Source organism: Hippoglossus stenolepis, chromosome 9 (genome assembly GCF_022539355.2).
Source record: "Hippoglossus stenolepis isolate QCI-W04-F060 chromosome 9, HSTE1.2, whole genome shotgun sequence".
Lineage (NCBI taxonomy): Eukaryota > Metazoa > Chordata > Actinopteri > Pleuronectiformes > Pleuronectidae > Hippoglossus > Hippoglossus stenolepis.
Window position 1 is genome coordinate 21,059,167 of NC_061491.1, and position 26,196 is coordinate 21,085,362.

General features: G+C 40.2%; 2 protein-coding genes across 3 annotated transcripts; one reads left to right on the forward strand and one right to left on the reverse strand.

The window, feature by feature from the left end:
- Positions 1-243: 243 nt before the first annotated feature.
- mapkapk5 (MAPK activated protein kinase 5) lies at positions 244-16,181 on the forward strand. Of its 2 annotated transcripts, XM_035166797.2 has the most exons (14): positions 250-1,557; positions 3,450-3,523; positions 6,400-6,475; positions 7,716-7,813; positions 8,025-8,133; positions 8,578-8,667; positions 9,086-9,181; positions 9,305-9,385; positions 9,487-9,674; positions 9,934-10,054; positions 10,228-10,358; positions 10,613-10,728; positions 11,362-11,466; positions 12,053-16,181. In XM_035166797.2, exons 1-14 carry the CDS (start codon positions 1,522-1,524, stop codon positions 12,145-12,147), a joined length of 1,416 nt encoding a protein of 471 aa, XP_035022688.1. In that variant the 5' UTR covers positions 250-1,521; the 3' UTR covers positions 12,148-16,181. The 2 variants fall into 2 exon arrangements, with proteins under 2 accessions (XP_035022689.1, XP_035022688.1); XM_035166798.2 differs by lacking the exon at positions 10,613-10,728 and having other exon boundaries at positions 244-1,557.
- A 1,300-nt stretch (positions 16,182-17,481) lies between these two features.
- Positions 17,482-25,916, reverse strand: ostf1 (osteoclast stimulating factor 1). The gene is made up of 10 exons (XM_035166800.2): positions 25,730-25,916; positions 21,384-21,430; positions 20,219-20,269; positions 19,940-20,003; positions 19,769-19,822; positions 19,413-19,520; positions 19,101-19,150; positions 18,871-18,949; positions 18,543-18,641; positions 17,482-17,683 (listed from the first exon to the last, which is right to left on the reverse strand). The coding sequence occupies exons 1-10, from the start codon at positions 25,761-25,763 to the stop codon at positions 17,625-17,627; spliced, it is 645 nt and encodes a 214-aa protein (XP_035022691.1). The 5' UTR covers positions 25,764-25,916; the 3' UTR covers positions 17,482-17,624.
- Between the last annotated feature and the right edge of the window lie 280 nt (positions 25,917-26,196).

Here is a 26,196-nt window from a genome sequence, read left to right on the forward strand (position 1 = left end):
TGAGAGGTTGCAATGTCAATTTGGGATTAATAAAGTACTCTAATCTATTTTATGGATAAAATAACAAATCAGTCAATTAATCATCATCGTTTTTTGTTATTAAGGTAAATATTCAATGTTGTAAAGTACAATGTTTTCCTTCAGTTGTAGTAAAGCCTTTGTATACAGCAACATAAAATGCAAATACTAAAATGAAGCACAACTACAGTGGAGAAAATGTACTTGTTTTATTTCTGCTTCTTTGTTTATTTATTTGTTTATTTTAGGGCTGCAGCACAGTGAAAGGTCACAGTGAAAGGTCACGATCACACGAGTGTTATCTCCAGTAGTGAGTTCGTGTCCAGAATGTTTTTGTTTGCATCCACGGGTTTATTCTTAAATCTGCAAACTGGGACCTTGTGAGGACCCAGCAAAAGGGCGTCCGTCCCAAACTTATTTGATTGAAATTATTAACAGTTAACCGCACAAATCCACAGAAACTCCATGATGAAATTGATTAATCTTATAAATACGTGTACATCAATAGAGAAAAAAAAGTGTACATTCACATTTTGCCTGGATTTATGAAAGGGGGGAGTAGTTTTTCATCAGGCGTTATGCTCGGGCTGCTATTGCGTAGTGCCGACTCGGGTTGTGTATCCCCACTGACAAGAAGCTGTGGGATTAGTAAAACAGTCTCTCTCCTTGTCTACCTGTGAAAACCATTCTCCTTTAACCTTTCCAGTCACGTAGACGGCGTTGCTTCTCTGTTCGGACGCTCACAGTTGTTATACTTCCTCGTGGAATGATGTTGTTATTACCAGAGGCTTCGAGTAGAGCCGGGAAACTAACTTGCCAGCTGAGCTAGCTTATAGCTCGCTAGCAGCACAACCAGGCTCGACTCGACGACATAACAGGCTACCGCCGCCGCTTTGGGAACACGGTGTGCCCACAGTGTCAGAACAGCCCGGCTGTCCCCGAAGACACTGATATTCTGATGGTATCTCCAGCCAAGTTTATCTCTGGATGTCACCATTGTTGTGTAACCTTCCGCTCCGATCGTGGCACCAGCGCCTCGCTTGCTAGCAGCCCCGGTGTGTTCGCAGCGTTAGCAGCAGAGCCCCGCTCTCCCTGCGCCGGCTAAAAATACACGCCTGGTCCCATGTTCTGCGCCCGTCCAAAAGTGGCGGGGTGGTCCTCGTTGGACTTGTCTTCGGCTTTCCTGGTCACATCGCTCGTGGTTTGACGCTCTACATGGTCACTACCGTGGATTCAAGGCGACTGGAAGAGCGAGTCGGACCCCGACGTTGTGAGCCGAGCTGGGCCGATCTACCGTTTCATCATAGCGGCTGGTGGGCTTCGGGTCTTTGGCTGATCGGTGGCCGGACGTCGCTTTGCCCCAATGGCCGTGTCCTGCTTCTAGCGCCAATATAACAAACCTTGGTCCCAGCCCAGGTTTGCGAGACCGAAACTTATAAAGGTCAGAAAAAGAGGCTTTGTTTCCACTGTCAACTGGCTGAGCTCGACGGGACGCAGGACACCATGTCGGAGGACAACAACGCAGACAAGTTCATTAAGGTAATTTAAACCCAAATTAAAGGTGAATCTTAGTTCAAGTAGATATTGTTGTCAATTTGCTTTTGTTGAAGTGATCGAGTTTGGTTCTAAAAACAAACAAACAAGTGAAGCATCAAGGGGACATGGTGGACATGTTTGTTGGGATTGGAGACTATTGCAAGATGCTTGTTTTACTTTCTTGATTGGTTTTGCATAGGTTGGTGTTACTTCTATCTATGTGATCTTAATTGCCTATCCCTCTAGTTATGATTGCAATATAAAGTCAGCTTGACTTTTCACCCATTGTCTCTTTGTACCTGAAAAGTGTGTCATGGAAAAGTGTTTCTCATGACAAACATCACCGTGGAGCTTGGTTCTATCTGGCAGGATCATGGTCATTAACTAGCCAGTATTTCCACTGGTCCCTGGCGCTGGGATTTGCTCCTGGAACTGCTCCCGTCAATGTGTCTCTGCCAGGGCAACTATGTCAGCAGTAATATGTGATCTCAAGTGGCCCTGGCCCCAGGTTTCGCAGAAAGAAGTAGTAGTTGGAAACTGGAACACACCCATCATGTAGACTGGGGCCATTATCATGAGAAAACAAAGATTAGTGGTGTACCTGCTTAATCCAGACTTTCTGGTGTCAAGACCCTTGCACAACCTGAACCAAGACACGGTCATGGTAACCTACCGTGCATGACTAACTTTCTCAGAACAGGTTTAGTTACGAGGTTTAGAACCAAGTATGCAAACAGCCTGTTTAGTTTCTGCCTAAACCGACTGCTCCCAGGAATCAAGTTCATATTATTGTGTCTTGTATTAAATATAATGCAGCTGATCTATTGAGGGTGCATGTTGTTTTGCATTTATTTACAAACCTTGTCAATTCCATGTGAACTTGCTCATATCTGGTTTGGAAAAACCTCAAATTAATTAAGCAAATTTGTAATGAGGTTTGTTAGACACATTATCTTGGATAATGGGTGACAGGAAGTCAGATCTCTGTGCAGCCGTGTAGTGAATATGATTACCTAATTTTGTGTTGCATAATAATCCTGATTATCATGAAGTGCATTACGTTTACAGAGCTGTGAAGAGGCTGGCAAGGAGTCATAGGGAGGTGACACGATACCATCATGTCTCCTCCCTACGACTCACTGCCACCAGTTGGCAGTGGCTCCTGATTTATCATATTCTGCTGGCCGAGACCAATGTATTCTCAGAAAAAGGGCAAATTTAAAAATTTGAATTTGAGGTATATGCAAGTTTAAACAGATGATGGGTCATTGAACAGTTTTTATGTAAATACCTATCAAGACTGGAAATATTGACAAAGCTAAAAAAAAATTATACAAACCCAGCACATTGTAAGAACTTGATTTTAATCATTTCAACCATCTTCTTCCAGGATAGAATCCCATCCCCCCTATAGGCGGCTAAGTTTACATTTATTTGTTTGGATGTTTCATAGCAGCTGACATTCCTGTTTTTCAAGAATAATGAGTGAAGGATTAGCACTCTCAAGAATCTAGACAGGTAGTAATGGCTTAGATTGCTATCACACAATCCGCTGCTCTCACTGAGTAGAACGTCTGTAGAATCAGGCAAACTCTAAAGTCTGTATTATGACAAACCAGTTCAGTTGATGACCTGTGTTGTGACAATGATTGGGAGTGGTCTGTCTTTTACAGTGTGTGCTTGGTTTTTCTTTCCCCGGGGGATGGAAGTGGGCTCTGGGCTGTTGATTGTGTTGCATGACGTAAAACTATAATGATTCCTGGGGAAAAGTGAAAGGGATCCATAATCTCATTATTATATTAGCAGGAGTTTTATTTAATTAAATTGTTTGCCTCTCTTATTTTTCTTTCAAACATTTTAATGGGTATTTTTTTTGTGGTTTCTGTTCCCAACAGGAATCATCGATTCTGGATGAGTACAACATAAACTGGACACAGAAGTTGGGAGCCGGCATCAGTGGACCAGTCAGGTGAGACACAGTTTGTGTTTCTTCACCTTCTAAACGTCACCTTTTCTACTGATTTAACTGTGTGTGCGCTGTGTCAGATTGTTGCTGCTGGGCCAGTATTGCATAGAATTTTTTTTTTTTATTGAACTAGAACCAGAACAAGTAGTATTGTATGACCAGGAGACATCATTATAGTATCTGTTTGTGGTTGAGAAATCCCTTGCTGAGAAAGGGATGCTCTTATTGGAGCTGTCAATTTGGAACTGGCGTTATTTAGGATTGGAGAAATTCGACTTACATTGATCTTGATGAAAAACATCAGACATGATAGAGGACTGATATTTCTGACGGCATGTACTCAACCGAGTGGTGGCTGTCTTGGCACAGACACAACCCACGTAGGTACAGCATCTGAGACATGAATCCAGCTCAACGTCTGTCCCTTACACCCTTGAGGTAAAGGATCGTGGCCTGTTTTTGACTTCTTTTGTCTATTTTGTGTCTTGGCTCTTGCAGGTTGTTGTCCACATGCTATAGAGGAAACTGTGCAAAGCAGCTGACCTTCTTTTGAGAAGCTGCACTCAGCTCAAGTAGTCAAAGCTAGTGAATGTCCTTATGTACCAGGGTTAAACCTCAGCAGTTTCTTTTGATCTGTGCACTTCCCTCTGCATTCTTCTTTGTAATCATTTCCACTCTAAGACATGGGGAATAACAGGACAGCACATTTGTGTGTAATACTACCAATAAGCAGCAATGACTCAAGTGTTTTTACATTTAAACTGTTATGCACAGAGTTATGTGGTTAATCTGGAGGACAGACTGGAGTTGTTTTGTGCTGTAAATCGAATCACCACCAGTTAATTCCAGTGTTGTTTGGAGTATCTCTGTCATGTTCAGACATTGACTCAGTGATAAAAACCTCTGTTTGCCACTTCTTAAAGCTGCCGGTGGGCATCAGTATTCTCCTCTCCTGCCTCAGCTATCCCTGATATTATGTGCTCGTATAAATAACTTGTATATATCCTGAGATTTATTCAGTTACTACAAGACGTCACAGCGAGGCAGCGAGTGCTCCGAGTCCAGTTCTGTCCATTTAGGCTGTGTGCAGTGTCATGTGTGCAGGTCTCACTGCCCTGCTGATTCCAGCTGTAATATATCAACGTCTAATACCGACTCCTCCTGCCCATTCTGCACTTTGAAGCTATCCCAGCCAGTTCTGGATCAGCAGTGAACAACCTGTTATTTTCTCATGTGTATAGTTTCGGCCTCAAGTGGCAAAAATACTGAGAAACTGACTCATCAGGTCTCTGCGTAAACATACTCTTAAACTCAATGATTTAACCTGTACTTGTTCTTTGTTTTTCTGGCAAATCTTACTCATCCCCTCTATTTATTTTTCTGACTCTGCATTCCACTCAGACCTTTGTCCAGTTTGTATCCATTCCTAAAGCTCACTACCTCCTGTCTCATAACACATGCATGTCTGATACTGTACCAGACCCCCCTTCTGTCTAACTGTGATTCATTAGGTATTGCTTTCCAGTGAACTGAACTTTGGCCTAAGCAGAATGTTTCTTGCAGTAAAGCTTTAATAGTGTAATCTGAGTTTAAGGGCCAGAGGTGACTGTTTTAAGTCGACTTAAAATTTGAGTCATTGAAGGAGTTAATGAGATTTTCAGAAAAGGACGAGTGTTTGAGTCTGTGGTCAAAACGTGTACTGTTACAATCCCACTTCGAAGAAAACCATTGCCAGGGATTTTCAGTTTATTCCATGTCACAATGAAAAATATACAACACCCATTGAGGATTTTCTTCGGATTTACTCTCGCTACAAACATGCAGTCCTGATTCATATTCCCCATAACAAACTGTTGTGTTGACAAAATACAGTTCTGAGCTCCACATAGTCAGCTGCTCTCTTTTCTCTGTGTTTATAAAGTACTGGAATACATTTATTTCACAGCACACATTACCCAGACTTTGAGAAGGGTGCGGAAGTTTGTCAGCTGCAAAACAACATTCGAGCACAAAGAATTTGACAACAAAGCATTTGAATGAAATTAAAACCGTACACAAGTATTTGTGCTGTGCTGCTAAACATTGTTCACAGCCACTGGAGCTGGAATCATTAGTTCATTAACAGATTCGCTGATCTGCTGAAAATGGATCTGCATCTACAATCAAAATGTAATATTCGTTTTCAAATAAAAAGGCAGAAAATGTAATTCTCCAGTTGTGGCTTCTCTAATGGGAATATTTTTGTAGAGAAAAATAACACAAATGTCTGGTCAGGCTTATAGCCCCCGTCACTTCATAAGACAACACACTACACCACATTAATTCAGCTGTGTTTTGCAAAAGGAAAAGACTTGAGACTGTCTGGCATCATATCAAACAATTGATGGCCTTTGAGATAATTTGTGGTTGTTGCAGTGGCTGGCACTCTCGACTCACAGCAAGATGGCAATGTGTTTGAACCTGCTGTCTGGAGTCTGCATGTTTGCCCTGTGGCTGAGTGGGCTTTAATTAGAGAATCTTGATTGTCTAAATGTCGGTCCTGAAATAACCTGTCGAGTGTGTTCTCTCGCCCAATGTCAGCTGGGATGACGTCCCTGCATCCTCAAAGGATAAGCAGTACAGCTAATAGGGAACACATTGATATATTTAGAGAGGTGACCTGATTTTATGATGATGATGTCTCTTTATCATACCGATAAGAATGTTGATACATGCCTGGCTTGGTATTATTTTTATTTAAAGACAACAGTGAAAACCTTTTTACAGAAATGTATTTAAACTCATCCATCCCACACTGTTTTACCTCTTGCACTACAGGATGACAATAATTGGCGTATCGTGCTTTGTGATTGTTGACTCTTGTTTCCCTTCCTGCTCAGAGTTTGTGTGAAGAAGTCGACTCAGGAACGCCTGGCCCTGAAGATCCTCATTGATCGCCCCAAGGCCAGAAATGAGGTTAGAGGAATCTCCGCTGCGGTTGTGATTAATGCCTGTTGTTTGTTGTCTTTGGCCGTATCAATATGCTCCGTCTGCCCGCCTGTTATCTGTCTTTATTAATTCCTGTTTCCCTTTCCCTCGTCAATCTGTCTCCTGTGCCTCTTTGTCTGCGACTCTGTCTTCCTGCGGTGAACAGTTTGTCTCGCAGCCTCTCCATGTCATTAGCAGCCTTCTGTTTTGATCAAGCAGCTTTAATAGCAGTTGAGCAGTGAGACATCCAGTCAAAACAAGCAACACAGACTTCACACGAGCGTTCTCACTGCTGAACTGTTAAAGCTGTCACTGACTAGCAAATACACACTCGTTATTACCGCCGAACTAAATATTTTATTGGCACTTAGCTTTTTAAAAGAGGGTGTAGGTTAAGTATGTGTGAGGATGAGGTCAATTTGCATTTCTGGTCCACAAGGTTTTGGTCTGTCTTGCAAATTACTCTCTGCTTAGACTGACGCTGCATAATTAGGAACCATTACAACACGCTAGTTGGCAGATGCCTCCTCATTGTCAGCTGAATAATTAGCAGTTTGTAGAATCTGTTTTTATTTAACAGTTCTTTAGGCAGATTCTTGCAATGATAAACACGACTGAATAAAACTGTTGCAGTTGTTGTGTCAGAGCTCCTTTTTTACTCAAGTTCTAAACAACCTTCAGTTCCTAGGTGTTCAAAAGGAGAGTTTTAGTTGTAGTTAACAACATCTTCAACTGATGCCAACACCAAGCAGCAGCTGCCACATTTGTAGAGAACTTAAGAATCCATTGTGTGCACTGTCTTTTTAGTACGGCAGGGCACACCGTTTTGAGCAAATTTATTGATCTGTCCAGAAACTGTAGTAAAACCGTGCAGCTGTGCCCAGGACCCTGTGCTTTTCCTGCTGTGCCTTGTCAAAATATCTTCTGTAAAAAAGAACATCACCCAGTTTCTTCTCTGATAAGAAAATGTACTGCATCACTCACCTTGCTTGTTAAAACTAGATGTTGTAGACACTCATATTATTGTATAACAAAAAGATGAAACAACTTTGAATGCTAGATTCTGCTTAAACACAGTTTAATTAATTTTTTGTGATTCTCATGAGGACTAACGGACTGATTGTATAAAGGATGGGATTCTGTTTTGTGTTGTAGTTAATTTGGAGGATTTAAAAACTTCAAATGTAACATTTACTCTTTACTCAGTGTTTGATTTTGTTCCACACAGGTGCGTCTCCATATGATGTGTGCCAACCACCCAAACATAGTGCAAATCCTGGAGGTTTACGCTAATAGTGTCCAGTTCCCACATGAGTCTAGTCCAAGGTAAAGTGTGTGTGTGTGTGTGTGTGTGTGTGTGTGTGTGTGTGTGTGTGTGTGTGTGTGTGTGTGTGTGTGTGTGTGTGTGTGTGTGTGTGTGTGTGTGTGTGTGTGTGTGTGTGTGTGTGTGTGTGTGTGTGTGTGTGTGTGTGTGCTAAATCCATCTCCCCTCTGTCAGTTTCCTATGATCATCCCCTCCTTTCTGTTTTTTTTACAGAGCGAGGCTTCTCATAGTTATGGAGATGATGGAAGGCGGTGAGCTGTTCCACAGAATCAGTCAGCACAGGCACTTTACTGAAAAGATGGCCAGTGAGGTCACTAAACAGGTGGGTGAAGACAGACACGTGTACACACAGACACAGACTGCCTCTCTTTATGTTCTCAGGATGTAAACAGTACAACAGTAAATATTCAATTCTTCTCTGTCTTTGTCCAGCAATGGGTTATTGTGGGACCTTGTGCACTGTAGTGTTTGAATAGTTTTTATTGTCTTTGGTACATTTTTTCAATTTAATTTGCACTAAAATATGATAATGATAATAAACTCTGGTCACTTACTCTCTACTACGGGGATGTCTCATATCTGCGATCAAGCAGCTCATGGAGTAGTTTAGCAGTGAGTCACATGGTCCAAAGATGACACACACACACACACACACACACACACACACACACACACACACACACACACACACACACACACACACACACACACACACACACAAAATTATACAATCGGTGGCTCAGTCTTCTGTCTCTTCCTCCTATAGATCAGTCAAGCCTTGGAACACTGTCACTCCCTTAATATTGCGCATCGTGACCTGAAGCCCGAGAACCTGCTCTTCAAGGATAACTCTCTAGTAAGTGGCTGGAGGTTTCACAGATTACAGCTGTAGATGCTGCAGTTGTATTATCAGTTGAAGTATCACCAATATCACCACAGTTCTCACTACTTGTACTTTTGGACAAATCAACTGGACACAGCATACAGTATATGAATAGAAACTTTTCTAGACTTCCAGTCTGCAGCCTGTGCTTTACTTTTTGAAACACTGTGGTGAGGAAATATCTGTCAGACTGTGGCCATGATAGTGATGAAGATTTGGAAATATCCAATATGCAGTTACTATGATAGATATATGAAATTCTATCAAGTGAAAATCTATGAAGCCACTGAGATATAAGCAAAGTGAAACGTTTTATGAGAAGCCACTAAAGTATAGTCCTCTGCTTCCTCTACATGCATCCCTCTCACTCTGTGTTCTGCCTTTTCCACAGGACGCGCCTGTGAAGTTGTGTGACTTTGGCTTTGCCAAAATTGATCAAGGAGACCTGATGACCCCTCAGTTCACCCCTTACTACGTAGCACCTCAGGTAAAAAGCAAACACAGCACATATAACATGTTTGTGTCTTGATGGCTCTGGAACATCATAAACAGTAAATGATTATTAAATTAATGTCTTGGATGTTTCCCCTCTGCCACCGTCTCTGTTCAGGTACTTGAGGCTCAAAGAAGACACCAGAAGGAAAAGTCTGGAATTATACCTACCTCACCCACTCCTTACACCTATAACAAGGTCTGCTACCATAAGCATCATAACACTTTAAGTCTTGTTCCTCATATTTGATTCATTGTTGATTTATTTTTCTTAAATAAATGTTTTTTGTCTTTCTCCAGAGCTGTGACTTGTGGTCTCTTGGCGTGATTATCTACGTAATGTTGTGTGGCTATCCCCCGTTTTACTCCAAACACCACAGTCGCACAATCCCAAAGGACATGAGGAAGAAGATTATGACGGGCAGCTTCGACTTCCCTGAAGACGAGTGGAGCCAGATCTCAGAGATGGCCAAGGACATTGTTCGCAAGTAAGTCCTTTAACCGTTTTCCTTCTTATGTCTCTCCACTGTTACAGCTTAATCACACACAGTTTACCCTGACTTCATTTTTTAACACTTGTGAAACATGTTAAATATAATTCTGAAACGGACCTGGAAAGACTCCTGCTCGAATCTTATGTTTTATTCCTGTATGTTTTTTTGTCTCCTTCCTTCTCTCCTTCTTCCTTATTTTCATCCATCCCCTCATCCCTCTGTTCCCCCTCCCCTCCTCACCTGCTCCCCTCAGGCTGCTGAAGGTGAAGCCAGAGGAGAGGCTGACGATTGAGGGAGTCTTGGATCACCCGTGGCTCAACTGCACCGAGGCACTAGACAATGTGCTGCCGTCCGCCCAGATGATGATGGACAAGGTGAGTGGGAAGTTAAAAGTGGAAAAAATCGCACTGCACCAAGGCTGTTCGGTCGTCCTGCTGTTCCTGAATGAAGTCACCAGCAGAGGCCCCTGTCGTCAGCCATCTTACTTTATCACAACATGCATTATAGTGTCCTCCTCCTCCTCTTCTCCTCTGATGATCTGTCCCAGGCTGTAGTCGCAGGTATCCAGCAGGCCCATGCAGAGCAGTTGGCTAACATGAGAATTCAGGATCATAACGTCAGCCTGAAGCCTCTAAACTCTGTCAACAACCCAATCCTCAGGAAGCGGAAACTTCTTGGGTATGATTAATTCTTCTGTCAAATTCTTTTCATCAGCTTTTTCTCATTTTATATTTAAAAAGGTTGAGACATAAAGTAGATGTTTTTATGTATTCTCTAGTCTAGACACACTGCCCCACAGATTAGTCATTCTCTTCAATCACTGCTTCACTGGATCTTTCTCTCTCCATGTAGGAAATAGTCCTGGTTCATCTGTGTATTCAATAAAATATCAATGTTTGAGTCCGAAATGTTTTTTGGTATTCCTGTCGCAGCCCAAAGCCCAGTGATGGTTTCTTCATTCACGACCCAGAGAACGGAGGGGAAGACTCCAACGTAGCGCTGGAAAAATTACGAGACGTCATTGCACAGTGTATATTACCACAAGCTGGTTAGTAAAACATGGAGATTATAACTAACTACACCAAACACAGACATTCAACCAGTATTTTATGTAAGAAAAATACTGGAAAGACACTTGAAGGTTGATGCAATACACAACACCACAGATGAAATGTGTACACTTTTTCCTGAAGTTTTGTTGATTGATGAGTGATGTGACATGTCTTCAGTAGATTTGTTTTTCTATCAATATCTATTCTTCTTCCAGTTGTAGATGAAAACAAAACTTATGTTCAGGAAACAGATGATCAACTGTTAGTGATTTTCTCAGACGTTTATCAATAATATTTAGAATTGAAGCACATGAAATGAAATTTAAATATAATGTCCTGTCAGCTGCAGTTTTAAATGGGTTCTCAGCTCTGCCCTGGTCTGTGTGGCTGATGTTAAGAGGATTGATGAGGACATGTGTTTCTTATTTATCACGACTCATCACCTGTTTCATGTTTTGGTTTTTTTTGCGCACCTTTATATTTGTTATTATTATGATTCAGCGATTCTCTCCTCGAATTGTCATCAGGCTGCATGAGCTGTAGATACTAAGACATTGTTCTCTTGCCAGTGCAAAATGGCTGAGGAAGAAAGACAGCAGCATCTGAGGGGAATGTTTTTGTCTGTCCAGGAGAGAACGAGGACGAGAAGCTGAACGAGGTGATGCACGACGCCTGGAGGTTCAACAGAGACTGTAAACAGCTGAGAGAAGGTCTGCAGGGGCTCAGCTGGGACGGTAAGTACCACTTCATCTCTATCTGTCCTCAGCAAATACCCTCTAACCTTTCTTTATCCCCTTTAGTATTAAACTAAAATCAAAGCAGCTGTTTTACCTTTTGACATCTAGTTGAAAAGTTGCCTTGCTTTTGAGAATATGCGCTGACACATTTTTACTTTACAGAATGAACAATGTAGAAGAGATGATATTGTTCTGTAACATTTAAACATAAATGTACATTTTCCTAATTCAAGCTCTTTATTTGGTTGTGTTTTTATATATATAGTTGTTGATAAGTTTATGGTTAAACTAGAAATTAATCAAGCCTCAGATAATCGTCTGAGGCTTGATTAATTACTGATTACTGAAAAAATACAGATGGAATCAGTCATGTAGAAAACAATGCTCTGTATGTTTTGTCTTTGTCTCTGTGGTTAAAGTCTAATAGATAACAAAGCAGATGAGTGATTTGTATAATTAGTTAAGCATTACAATCTTGATTCTTTTCCAAATCAACACTAATCTTTAACTCTTTTACGTGAATTGTTTGCTCCTCCGGTTATTTATTATTACAGGTTTTTAACTGCCATCTTTTCCGTTGCAGGACGAGCCTTCTCAGATAAAGTCGACCGGTTGAAGTTGGCTGAAATAGTGAAACAGGCCATTGAAGAAAAGACGATTCTCCAAGAATCTCATTAGCAGAATTAGTTTTTCTATCTTCTTTTTCTATTGTTTATTATGACCCTTTTTAACCCATGTCTGTAAAGACGCTTTTTATGTAAAAGGAAACGCTAATTTTTTGTTTTTCATGAAATCACTGGCAAGACCTATTGTACAGCTGTAGATATATTTCAAAAAGGACTCATTGGTACTACAATGCTTTTTTTAAATGGACACTTGCAAAGAACATGGAAAAAAAACTATATTTTCATTTTTGCAGAAAAAAAAAGACAAAAGAAGAGAAAAAAATCTGTGAAAGAAATTATTTTCTGGGAGGGAATTTTTATTAGATGTTTGTCAAAGATATCATTTGTTTTATCCCAGTAATTTCATTCTCTTTTATTTTTCTTTTAACGATCCTAATGACTTTATTTATTTTAAAAAAGAAGAAGAGTTCCATTATTTTCTACCTGCAGCGGGCTCTAAAGTTGAGAAGCTGTCGCCTGTGTGACTTTTTTCTTCCACACACGCGTCTGACTCTCAGACTGTGTTTAAACTATATGGATTTTTGTTTTTTTTGTGCAACTCCACCTTTGACCTCTGTGTTATCTCGAGGTCGAAGCGGAGTGGGAATGGAGGTAAAAGAAAATGTAATGAAATGAAAAAAAAATGAAACCTCAATTTTGTTCATTTGTTCACGACCCTCTTCTTAAAGCTGGCTTTCTTTCTGACTCATATTGATCAACGTGTTGTTGACAAACAAATCTTAACTAAAGGTTAATTTACTAACCTTCTTTCTGAGCTTTTAAACGTCTCCTTCTTTCAAGGGGGTTTTCAGGCCTACATTTAGGGTCGAAGTATAAAAAAAACCCGTAATTGGACATCGAGTTAAGATTTTATTATCTTTGTTTATTTCCAAGGTGAAGACTAACTTTTCATACTCTACTAGATTCATGTTGGTTTCACAATCTCTCAGTTCTACTCGTGTGCATGAAGTGATGATGCCGTTTGTCAGCTTCAGAAGTTTGTGTCCGTCGACTGAATAATTCCACATATTTGCAACAGCTTTTCGCGTGGCTGAATATTTATGATGTGATTCTGAAAGGTCTTAAGTTCAGCATTCGTTTTAAAGCCACAATGTGCTCGAGTTGCTTTGACGTTAAGTTGTATCCACTGGAATTCAGACCAGGGTCAGTTAATATTTAAGTGGTTTTTAAAGGACTACGAGAGCCACTCTGTGCAATGTAAGAAAAGATCAGTCAGCATCCTTGATCGGGCCTTGAAACTTGCTGAATGTGCAATAGAGCAGTGGTTTAAACATGTATCCATAATGCATGCATGTACATGGCAGTGGGATAGTGTGCATCAGGTCGTCAGTATTACAGACTGAACACAGTCACCCATCTTCAGCTTCTAGTTAATTATTTCATATCTTATCATTGATTAGCCAGAGTGAAATCTTCACTGCTCTGATATTAACTGATATTATTTATTCACAGACATGTTTAAAAGAAGGGATTCTAGTTGAGGTGTATGAATGAGGCCCTGCTGACAGCGAGCAGCAGTTAGATGGATTAAAGTGCGTGTTCTCTTGTTCACATTTAGTTTATTTCAAAAAAACCTTGAAACTTTGTTATGAAATTCTCCCTTTTTGATGAAATCTTACATTTTAGATTGCAGATTTATATCTGTGAACATACTTTCCTGTTGAGATGACCGCGTTAACCTTGTGATTTTAATCTTTTTCATCTGAATGAAGAAGTGTTTATTTGCAGTCATTGGTGCAATATGTTTCCAGTGAAAACCACACTTCTCCAATTCTGGTGGTTTCGGACATTTTGAGACAAACTGGAGGATTAGGTTCCTCTTAAGTATTCAAAAGAATTCCTACTCCTTAATGAACCATTTAAAAATTGAAATATCTGAAAAATACTTTGTCTTATGGCTAAAAGGGCTGTTTTTTTTGTTTTTTTTAAAGCTTGTGAAAAGTTCAGGACAGCGAGGATCCACTATATTTATAACTGACATGAAGATAGAGTGCAAGCCTTCCTTTGTATGTCTGTGTTTCTTATTTAGGTTAAGCTAAGAGAGGCGATCATTACTAACATGATTCTGAGAGGTCACCGGGACTCTGTCTCCCTCGAAAGCTGAACAATAACCTCAGCTCGTGTCTGAAAAGGCCTTAATATAACACGGCTAAGTTTTACGCTCAAATGTGCCTTGTTGGTGGGGCAGCGTCTTCATCCTTACTTGCTCTCATCCGTTGCAAAAACAAAACAGCAGGATAAAGGGGGAAATCAAGAATAATCAACTAGTGATTCACATTTGTGATTTTCTTGTTTTCATGTGATAATGTGAACATTTTAATTTACAATGCTGGTTGTAGATTTTTGGAAACGCGTTAAAATCATTGATCATATGGTTTTAAAAAATGTTATGCATTAGTTTGTCATAAAATAATAATAATTTCACAACTGAGATGTTAAGAGTGGTTCAACATTTTGGAAAATGTATTTCTTCCTGACAGTCAAATGACAAAACAAAAATTCACCGTTGATATATTCCTGAGATGGGCATAGCAACTTGTCTCTGCTGGTTGCCTGGCAACAGGCCCTGGCCACAAAGTAGTCCAGGGCGTAGCCCGTGTAAAATGGTGAATTGTCGTTTTTTGGAAATGAACATGTAATTTAACGAGCTTTGCAATTATAGGGGGTCGAAACATTCATATTTCCACCATAAAGCAAATGTATTAGTTCCTAATGCTTTCAGATCTGTAACGATCAGCTGATTAATTGATGAGTCTACTGACGGAAAATGAATCTGTTAGTCAGACACAAACAAGATATCTGAAGAGGCTGATTAGGAGAAGCTGAGATTTTTCACAATATGTTGACTTTTTAAAAGACTGAACAATAAATCAAGACAATATTGGTCCCACTCGACTAAAAATAATAATTATTTGCAGCCTTATTTGTTCAGCTGTGCAGAAGCCTTCTATTCATCTTATGTGGGATCATTCATGTTTGAGTAGTATTACAGAATCTGCACAGCTTCTGAGTGGAACCTAAAAACATGCTGTTTTGTTTTACTTTACAATGAATTTATGTTTGTGTGCACGTGTGGGTCACTATATGCTGACGCTTTTGTTCAGCAAATCAATGCATCAGAGCTGCTTCCTCTCGTCTCTTCCCCGCCCACAAATAACAGAGTTTATATCCTTTGCTACCTGAGAGAGCATTAATGTTGAGGGGGCAGTGAATTATCAGTGTTGTTTGCACTGTTAAGTTGTGTATGGTGACTTTACAGGATGAAAACTGGAACAATGAAACCCCATGGGAAACTGAGGGTCGGACACAGTCACCTGTTTGCTGCTCAGTCTCACTCTGTGCTACTAGAAAACCCAGAGAGCAGTTGATTTTCAAGATGCTACCTCCCGCTGTATCCTCTCGTTGGGAAACCTACATTCAAGATTACCCAGCTTTCGACTTATTTCACAAATTCATAAATTGTTCACAACTCTTCTCTTCCTCTTATCTGCTCGATGAAAAGAGATTTCAGATTTACTTTTTAACTTTTAGTTGTTTTTTTTTAATCCAAGCTCTCAACATGGATGCTGACTTGTTCTATTTGTTTTAAATAACATCTCTTTTAAAAGAGCTGAAAGGCAGATATGATTTCGTCAGCACTCTTGATAAATACCAGTTGCTTGTGTTTCCTCTGCTGTTCGTGCACTCATACAATACACGGAGCTGTTTATATATTTCAGTTTTTAAAATGCTGTGCATCTGGCATCAGACAGATGTGTTAAAGAGGAAGACGTATATTTCACTTGGAAGTTGCCGTTCCTGTTTATGTTGAGAAAAATCATTTCAAAGTCCGGAGCCTCTTCTCCGCTTCACCACTCTGTTTTTATTTCTCCTGCAGTTATGTAGCATGCACCCAAATCCCTCACGAAGGACTCGCTGTATTTTCTGTCAACGTCTTTTTTCTTTGCCCTTTCTGCCTTCTCTCATTCTCTGGAATGTCATCAACATGCTGACTTTTTAATAAAGGAATTCTTTGACTTTTCAAAATGTTTTCAGAGGATTTATTTGTGTGAATTCCTGCTTGGATTAATATACAGTCGACTATCGTATTAACCTACATGTATAGAATGGGTACGTTTGTACATTTGTTCTCAGTAATGAGTGGAATATGGGTTTTCCTTGAGAAGCTTTTTAAGTAGGAATTATCTTGTTTGTTATCTGTTTATTTATTAGCAGGATTATGCAAAAACTGCTCCACCTGTTTCCTGTGAAGTTCCACAGAGGGGTGGAGTATGACCCAAGGAACAACACATTGAACTTTGATGTGTATCCGGATTGGGGCAGACTCCGGATTCTTTATAATTGTTAATAATTGTCAAAAAGATATTTATGAGTTTGTGCAGTTTGGTCCAGAACAAAATAAAAAATCTGGATCTAGTGAATTTAAATGTTTCATAAGAAGACGCTTAAGTTAAAAACAATTTATTGCAGACTGAAGACAAAGCAGATAGAAATCTCAAACAAAATCATCTGAAGAACGACACACGTTCACATTGAAACAACTATAGACGCACATATTTAAGGCACTTTAATATCCTTTGTAGGAAAACAGCAATGAAACCAGAAAATTGCTCCCAGGATGGAATTCTAACCATCAAAAGCTAGAAAGACGAAACAAAGGTTTTTACACAGGACAGATTTTTCTTTAGTTACACTGAACTGATGGATGTTTAACAGCAGTGGAAATGTTACAACAGACCAAAATCCCTGCAGCACAAAAAGTGAGAGGCGAGACTCCATGACATCACATTGTGAAGGTGGGAGCATCACTACCATACATGACAGTTTCCTGAATCTTTCCCCCATTAGGCCCATTTTATTTTAAATTTGACAGAGCAGGTAACACAGGAATGTCTCATATTAAAAAGGGAAATATTACACATGTTGCTTTGCCTCCCCAATGTACATAAATATACATAAACTATGCTCAGTGGTGACAAAGCATCAAGAGATTCATCCAATTCCTTTAAGGTGACTCTGCAGTTCAGGAATTTCAGTGGAGCTTGAAAACTACACACAGATCTGATCAATCTTTTAATCTGCACTGGCACTTTAATTCCCACTTTAAATAGGTTAATCATAATCTCTACGCTTGAAATGTGCTTCTTAGAGCTTTGGTCCCTTTTCCACAACTACGTACTGTAAATTCTTCCCCTCGGCCCGCAGTGTGAAACCGATGATCCAAGACAAACTCCTTGCACATGGAGATGAACTTCGAAAAAACAGGCAAACAGTAACACCGCATCAATCCAATGCTGTGAAATTCACACTGATGCGATGCAGAGGGCCGAGAACTGAGGTGTTTGTACAAAGTAATAGAACGAAAATGGAATTACAGATGAAAACAGAGCAGCAAATCCATTTTTGGTCTGTAATAAAAACTCTCCCAACCCGCCAACTACCAAATGAAGACAGCAACAACGTTTCAGCTTAGTCCGAGTCCTCATCATCCAAATACTCCTCAGCGTTGCTGATTGTGCGGGCGACATCTGTACGAAGACAAAAGAACAGTTATTAGCAGTATTTTTAAAATACCCATCTTGAAAACCTTGTGACTTCATGTCTATTACATATTCTGTAGACTGAACACTAACAATTAAACAGAACAGAACTGTAAGTGGTCCTTTAGTTTAAGAGCCTCTTCATCCCTTATTCCAGTTTTCAACAGGAATATTAACTTTGATTAAATACGATATCTTTAGTTCATGCGGTTTACACAAGACATACGACATGGGCGAGACGGATGGACATGCATTATATTAATAGGTTCAGAAGCTCTGGCTTGACCCAAGTGGCATTATTATGCAGGATGATATATTATGGCTCATCTCATGTGGCAGTCACATGACAGAAATATAATAATCTTCATCCAATAATCTTTCTTGGGTACTAACATGACATCGCTAATTATTTAATTCCAAAAATGTTTTTCAACGAGGAATTAGCCCTCAGAAAGTGGATATTTTCGGAGTCGGGTAAGTCTCTTATCTTCTGATGGTCACCGTTTACAGTCTGGTGAGTCCACACAAAACAAACAGATACTTTTTGTAGGTGTTTTAGGACCAGACAACATTATAGGTCAAACTCTATTTACAGCTATCTGCGTATGAATGCAGATAAATGAAGAGGCCGAAAGCGAAAGCATTTTGATCAACATGTTATTGCTCTGCTCTCCACATGGACTGTTTACCTGTGGGCAACCAAAGCCAAACCTGATTGGTCAAAACTACAAACCAAAAACCAGAAAATCTTGTTCCTCGCCCACAGATTCTGCATATTACCATGCAGGTGCATGTAAAACCGAGCTTTAGTGCTGCAAGCTTGCCCCCTAGTGGCAGCTGTACTTACTGCTTCCCTGCTTCCTTTTGAGAAGTGTAGCACACTGAGCGTTAGTGGCCATTTCCAGAGCCAGCTTGTTCTCATTGTTCCTAACATCCGTCCTCGCATCTGAAACAAAAGTACACAACAAAATAGAAACTACATACAGGAAGACACACCCTAACCTAAAAATAAAACTGCATGTGAGGACGGACAAAATGTCCTTATTTCCTCAATCTGGAGTCAAACACTCATAATATGCTTTGATTAAATGTTTCTGGAACTCTCCCTGTTTTTAAACGCCCTTTTTGATATGTTTCCAAATAAACATTAAAAAAAACGAAGATGACAAACTCACCCTTGTTCAGCAACATTTCCACAATGTCAGAGTATCCCTTCCAGGCCGCCGCATGCAGAACGGTGTCCCCAAGTTTATTCTGAGACACAAAACAACATCATCAGTGACAAACACCTTGAGGAGCATTAACTTTGATATTATAACAGGGGGTTTTAAGATAAGGACGATATAAGATTGCACACACATTATTCGTGAATGTGCTTTTTACTTTTTTTAAAAACCCATCTCACCTGCTGGTTGAGCTCCACATTGGACTGGCCGAGCAACAGCTCCACCACATCTGACACAGAGAAAAAGAGAAGTTTACGTGAGGTATTGAACATCCAATGACTTGACACATCAAAAGCATGCGGGAACAATGGAGGGGCACTACAGAACTGGAACACTCATAGAACAAGTTCCTGTTTTTGAGTACTTCACTTCTGTCGTCAAAAAAATCTGACTACATGTCACAAATACACTGAAAATACAGTGTGTTTGTTAGATGGAGCTGAACTGCACCAAAAGGCTGTTGGTGTATTTTCTACCATCAGACATATTACCTTTGTGTCCTCCATGGCATCCCCAGTAGAGGGCAGTGTTTCCTGCCTTATCCAGCCCATTAATTCCAACCTTGTTCTCCAAACATTCCCTTAGCCAGCTCAGATTTCCTGTTCAAACACACAAATGTGTCCCATAAACACACAAAGTGCACACAGAGTCGAATGGAGATGGTTACTAATAATGTGAACAGTGTGTGAGCAGAAAGGGGGGGAAAAAAGATGTTAACAGGTCCAAAGCTGCTTTTACTGTCGCCACAAAGACACAACTGTGTGGGAGTGAAGGTAATACAACATAGATAGATGTCACAGAAGACATTCAACAAATAAATAAGACAAGGAAGTAGTTGAATCTGCACCTCGTTTGGCTGCTTCATGCATTGGGTTGTCAATAGACTCTGCCTGCTCAGCCACTGAAAACACAAAACAAAAACATCAGTGCATCGTCGAAGAGAACATTTCAGGAGACAAAGGTCTGTATTATATTTCAATCACCACATACACCTAAAGACATTTAAACTTCTACTCACCATAGTTACTTGGAATTAGTCCCGTCCTTCCTCTGCATGTTCCCTTCCACCAATTAGTGTCACTCTGGGGATAAAAGTCACGCACAAGTCTTGGTTTTAATAAAATCCCAGAGGTAAATGAGATAAACGGAGCAGAGAAGTATAAATAGAATGGAGAAATGACAGTGGACGATGGAAAATGACAAAATACAAATAGGGCAAAAGAAAGAGGAAGAAGTTATTTGAATTTTGTGGAACACGAGGACACGATGACGAAGATAAATCTGAGGTTTCACTTACTGTGTCCGAGATGTACAAGATGTCACCTTCTTCAAAGTACAACTCGTCCGGCTGCAAACCAAAAAGTTCACAATGAGAAAATGTTAGTGTGAAATTATCTAAAACTAATTTTAAGAAAAACGAAACCTAAGATAATCTGAACAGTGTTTTGAGAAGTGTTACGTATTCACAGCAGTTTTGTGTCACATTTCACCCACTTTCTCCTCCCCGGCTTCTTCCCCTTTCCTCCTCCACCAACTGAAACAATCATGACTGATGCATTTTAATGTGATTGAACACACAAGTGTTGATGGAGGATGTAGAAGCTGTATTAAGTTTTTATTTACATAAATAGTTCTTCTGTAGAGGTATTTGTTGGGTGTGTCACTTTTATTTACGCCTGCATTTTAACTACAGCTGACACAACAGAAAAACAATCACCTACTCTTCTGATCACAAATTCATCGTTTCAATAACTTCCCGATATAAAGCAGGTTCACTGGCTCCAGCTTCTTTACTGTCACGTTTTGTCCTTTCCCACACGACCGTGCTCTGAATATCTCATTTATCACCACCCCTCTTCAAATCTGGTGGAGCATGTTTTAAACTATTCACTGCTTGGAATTACTAAGCTATTCTCCATGTTTGTGTTGAATATGAACATCATGTTCACACATTTTAAACAATTCATTAGTACAGTCTAATTCTGACACTTTATCACTTTCCTTTTTACCATGTTTGAGTTTTGATTTGGAAAAGCATCACTGGAGGTCAGCACCTAAGTATGTGGTTTAAATATCCTTCTTCATTGTTGCAAAATCTGCACAATGCAGAGATTTAATATAGCAAGAGTTTTGCAATGCAATTCAATTTCTTGTTTCATTAAATTCTAATGACACCAAATCAAGTTACAAACACTTTTTAAAACACACAAATAAAACAAAGCTTGATGAACACACAAATATAGTTTAAAATTCACCAAATAAACAAAGAAGCACTGCAAACAGAAATGCTCATTGGGATCAATACTGTTATTTCATGTATTGAAACCCATGTACGCGATGTGTCGAATGAATCTATTGACAGATGAATCAGTGGTTAATTTTATTTTAAAGAACTCAATAAATGGTTTTCAACACTCATGAAACATTAGAAAAACAATCAATCTTAAATATGAGGCTCTTACCGTTCTGGGTTCGAAGGTGAACGATGCTCTGAACACCTTAACTTGGCCTGGAATGAGAAAAACACAGGCTGATAATCAGTATGTGGCAGGTTGTGAACAGGTCACATTGTACTTGAGAACAGACACAGTTCCATGAAACCATGCACGCTGTCACATCATGATCCTGCAGAATAACACGCTTCATTCACCACAATGAGCCTGCAGGTGAGTCAGTAGGAATAATCTTGGCTTTATTTTGGTAAATTCCTCACACACACACACACAATAAATCAGTGTCGGACATTATCCATCAATTTTCAAGAGCCATCTGTGTGAAACATGTGACTCTACAACCTCTAACATGTTTACATGTAGTGCAGGGACCAGGGAGCTGGTGGTTGTGTGAGCAGGCCCTGGGGCAGCGGGCCCCGGGGCCTGTGGTGGTTCACAGTCGAGCCTGGCATTGGCTCAGCTGCTGGAATGCTACCAGAGTGGTTGAGGCCTCAGCTGAAAGCTGAACTAGTTCAGAGAGACCTAGAGAAATCACTTAAAGAAACAGTGACATGCTCCAACCCATTTTTCAATAATGATCTTACTGTCAAGAAAGCTGCTGTCAGACGTGCACTAAGGTCTCAAAACATTTACCGGACCCCCCCCTGCATTCGGTCATGTTAGGAATTGTGACATTTATCATCCAAATATGTTTGATTGTATTTTGAAAGCTGTATTCAGGGATGGAGGCAGCTTCACCGTGTTCTAAACACTACAGCCTGACCAATACTGGATTGTTTAGGTTAAATCCAATTTTAAGGAGTAGAATATTCAAAATAAATAAAGTTATATTGCCTCATTAACTTTCCAGCCATGTATTTCACCAACTAGTGAACAACTCACTGTGAAGACACCACTTGACCGTATCCTCAGCTGCTGCACACACTGCAGACAGTGCTTAGATCATTATAAACAACTGTGTTGGAGCAGGTTTCTCTGAACAATCTATGTGATGACACAATTACCCACGGAAGCGTTTTTTCATACTATAGCATATCAGACAACATAGACAGCAATGGTAGTTACATGACATTAGTACTGTTCTTTTTAAATGTGCTTCAGTGTTATTCTTATTTCTCTCATTTTAAGTACTGTTATTGGGGCTTGGGTTATCTGAAATTCATCTTATTACACAAAAACCACTGAACCGAAACTAAAACTGATATTTTTTTTCACTCTCTTGGTGATATTTGGTGCAGATCTGGATAATGATCTCGATTTCTCTGACGGAAGTATGCACTCTTCTAGATTACACATAAAACTGGGTGATGTCTAAGTTGTGCAGCTCCTCGTAACTTCAAGAAAGGGCCTTATAAATAAATATGATTAAAATCATTCCATCAGTTACATTATTTCTTCTTGCATCACAATGTTTATCTGTGTCGTCCCTGTTACATAAACAAACAGCAAAAATTGATTATCCCCACGAGCCAGAATTGAAAGAAGTTGTAATAAAAATGCTAATAATTATTGGAGCAGCTTCCTGTGAGACTGAACCTAATAAATTAGATTCCAGACAGAAAAGAGAAGCTGGTCAGGCCTGAGCGGTGGACAGATGCAACTACTCCCCTCTGCCGTTACTCAAAGTTCCTATTTAGTAAACACACAGAGTCGCAGTGAGTCAGAATGAGAATCCGAGTCGCTGCACAAGCTCAGCTCTGTTCAGAAAGAATGTGTCCTCTCTGCAGGCCCAGTCATGTCGCTCAAAACACACAAGAGCCTGTGCCGACTGGTCCAGGTTCTCTCTGCTTCCCCGGGCACTCACAAAGATTTACTCTGGCTAACGTCGTGTAAAAAAAAAAAAAAAAGAGAAGAAAAATCACCTCTCAGTTAGAACAAAATGTTATCAGGACATTTTATTAGCTTGTTGCGTAATTTGTGATGATATCCATCTAGGTTATTTCATCGCAAGGGAAATTTCAACAGCTCTAGTCTCTTCCCTCCTACAAACATGTCAGATCTGGGTGGCTACTTCATTCCTGCTTGAAGCCCGACCCCAGATCCTAACCAACAAAACCTTCCTTAAGAGTCATTAGAGCAGAAAGTGGAAAGTTTTTAATAAACTAATAATTTTTATTATTGATTAATCTGTTGTCGATTGATCGATTAATGGTTTGGTCGACAAAATGTCAAAACAGTTGATAAAAAATGCCAATCACAGCTTTGCGGAGCTGGAGGTGACATATTCAAATGTCTTGTTTAGTGAAGCAACCAGTTCAAAACCAAAAGACATTTAGTGTTGAATAACATAACACTGAAGCAGCGACTATATAAAACACTTGACCCTGAGAAAATAGGTTTTTCACTGTTTTTTGCCAAAAACCTAAAGCAACGATGATTATATTTCTGTTAATCAACCAATCGATTAATCAACTAATTCAGCTCAAAATTCTGTTTTTCATAACAAGGGTCAGTTAGCAGCAGTCCCGAAGCCACCACAGATTCATTTAGAAGAACTTGAGAGAGACCAAAGTCATCCGACTTGGAAACTTGAACAAGGAACTGCTCTCAAATCTCTGAATCAGCACATTCCTCTTCAATATATCTACTTTAAGCTGCTCGCCATGCAGCTCAAAACATGTCGGTAGTGAATCCTCAGCTGTGTAACGTACACCTGAATCCTGGGATGTTCACATCTCGTCAGAGGCGCGAAGCTTTGTCAGTCGTGACCATGTGAGGCATCATGGCGACGGAAGCTCTCCTACAAAGCATCAAGCTGCCATCTGTCCGACAGAGGATGTCATCTGACCTCACGACCAGGTGATGGGTTGTGGAGTCGACTCATGAATAACCAAGAAGAGCATGACATCATGGGCCGCTAACAGCTTTTACTTCATCAGAGGAGATGACTCACAGTTTTCTTTTTTGCTCCCCTCATGAGAATCTTCGTTACCCTGTGCCAACCTTCGATTTGCACTGCAGACTACATCCTAGAAAAATTATCATACAAATGCTTTCAACTAAATGTAGCATTTTAACATTCACACAGGTTGTACTTTACTGGGGTGTTGTATTAGACTGCATTTGGTTATTGAAAAGTTGTGCCTAATAAAATCCAATTTCTGCTTCCAAAAGGATTCAAAACTATAGCTGGGCCACAGGACCAAAAATGATCAGTCGATAATTATCATATTAAATGTCACATTATTATTTATTTTAAGATTAACGACAAATCTTTGCTCCGGAAGTTTGTGGTTTTAATCTCCTCTTTAATCTGAGGTCGATGTGTTTTCCCTTTTCACTGTGCTGACACAATGCGTAAGCCATGCATCTGTAAAAAAATTGACTTTTATTGTTATGCTATTGATGACTATAAAATCGCAATAATAATTAGTATTGTTTTATTGCCCAGTAACTCTAACAACACTTCTTTAAAATAATTCTAATATTATATAAGAGGTACCCCCTTCTGAGCCCAAACAGATGGACTCTGTACTTTTATTTATATAAAAGGAAATTTCATTCAAGTTATACAGTGTTGCAAGTGGAGCTGAAGCATTAAATTAACAGTTAATTTCAGTCTCAACGGGCCCATTAAAGGTTGAGTGTGTAGGATTTAGTGGCATCTAGTGATGAAGTTGTGTGTTGCAGCTGAACACCCCTCACCCTCCTCCCCTTCCAAACATGACAGAGAACCTGTGGCCTTCAGCTGACATACAAATGGTCCTTTCTAGGGTAAAGAAAACCACAACTCGTACAATTTAGATGAATCGCACCACAGAAATCATCACTAGGATTATATTAAATTCAATTTCTGCCAATAGATCCATTTCCCCTAAGTCTTAATAAAGAGTGCATATAAAAGATAAGGGGGAAATGACCTGCACCTGACACTCAGTGATTATTAGGCACATTTCCTCCTCTTAGGTTTCAAACATAGCAGCACAGACAGGAAGTCAAGAGGAATGTCACTGACCATCGACTCATCAGAACATCTGAACCCACCGATGACAACACACTGACAAATAGGGAAGTCACACACACACAAACACAAACGCGCGCGCACGCGCGCGCGCACGCGCGCACGCACGCACACACAGGCCTGTTGCTGGATCTCCCTGTCAATCAGCAGTGAGGACACTTGCCTCGGCTGCTCTGTGGATCCGCATCTCTCGCCAACTACTGGTGGAAGTTATGGAGAAGTTAGCTTCCGCACTTTAGATCAACGCTCCACGCACAGACGACAGAAATCTGCGGGTTCCACTGACACAGTCACCGCCCACGAAGCGGCCACCGCACAACAAGGTGCGTTGTCCTCGTGCAGAGAAGAAGTCAGAGGTGGATTTGGACCCATTTCTTCGTTTCGCTCCTCTTACCTGGTTTGGCCGGTTTGGGAGGAGGCTTCGACATCGGTGGGACTCGGAGGAGAGAAGGAGGAGAAGCTCGCTGCGTCCGTCTCAGACAGAAACGACGCCGGACTCGGTCACTGCTGATAAAACTGAAGCTGCTGCTGCTAAAGCTGCTGCTGCCAACGAGGAAGTTCACAGGGAGGCGGGCGAGTCGCACTGCGCATGCGCACGACACCGACCTGCAACCGCTGCTACACAGAACGATAGATAGATAGACAGAGAGATAGAGCAATAAAAGAGAGAGAGAGAGAGAGAGAGAGAGAGAGAGAGAGAGCAATAAAAGATAGATAGATAGATAGATAGAGACCAATAAAAGATAGATAGAGAGACAGACAGATAGATAGATAGATAGATAGATAGATAGAGAGATAGAGAGAGAGAGAGCAATAAAAGATAGATAGATAGAGAGAGAGAGAGAGCAATAAAAGATACAT

Bases quoted from the DNA above. Each gene is read 5' to 3' on its own strand.
- mapkapk5 (XM_035166797.2), top strand. From the start codon at position 1,522: ATGTCGGAGGACAACAACGCAGACAAGTTCATTAAG. The intron at 3,524-6,399 runs GTGAGACACAGT...CTTCCTGCTCAG, and splicing joins GGCATCAGTGGACCAGTCAG to AGTTTGTGTGAAGAAGTCGA. The intron at 10,055-10,227 runs GTGAGTGGGAAG...GATCTGTCCCAG, and splicing joins CCCAGATGATGATGGACAAG to GCTGTAGTCGCAGGTATCCA.
- ostf1 (XM_035166800.2), bottom strand. From the start codon at position 25,763: ATGTCGAAGCCTCCTCCCAAACCGGCCAAACCAG. The intron at 20,270-21,383 runs GTAAGAGCCTCA...TTTGGTTTGCAG, and splicing joins TCACCTTCGAACCCAGAACG to CCGGACGAGTTGTACTTTGA. The intron at 18,950-19,100 runs GTGAGATGGGTT...TTTGTGTCTCAG, and splicing joins ATGTGGAGCTCAACCAGCAG to AATAAACTTGGGGACACCGT.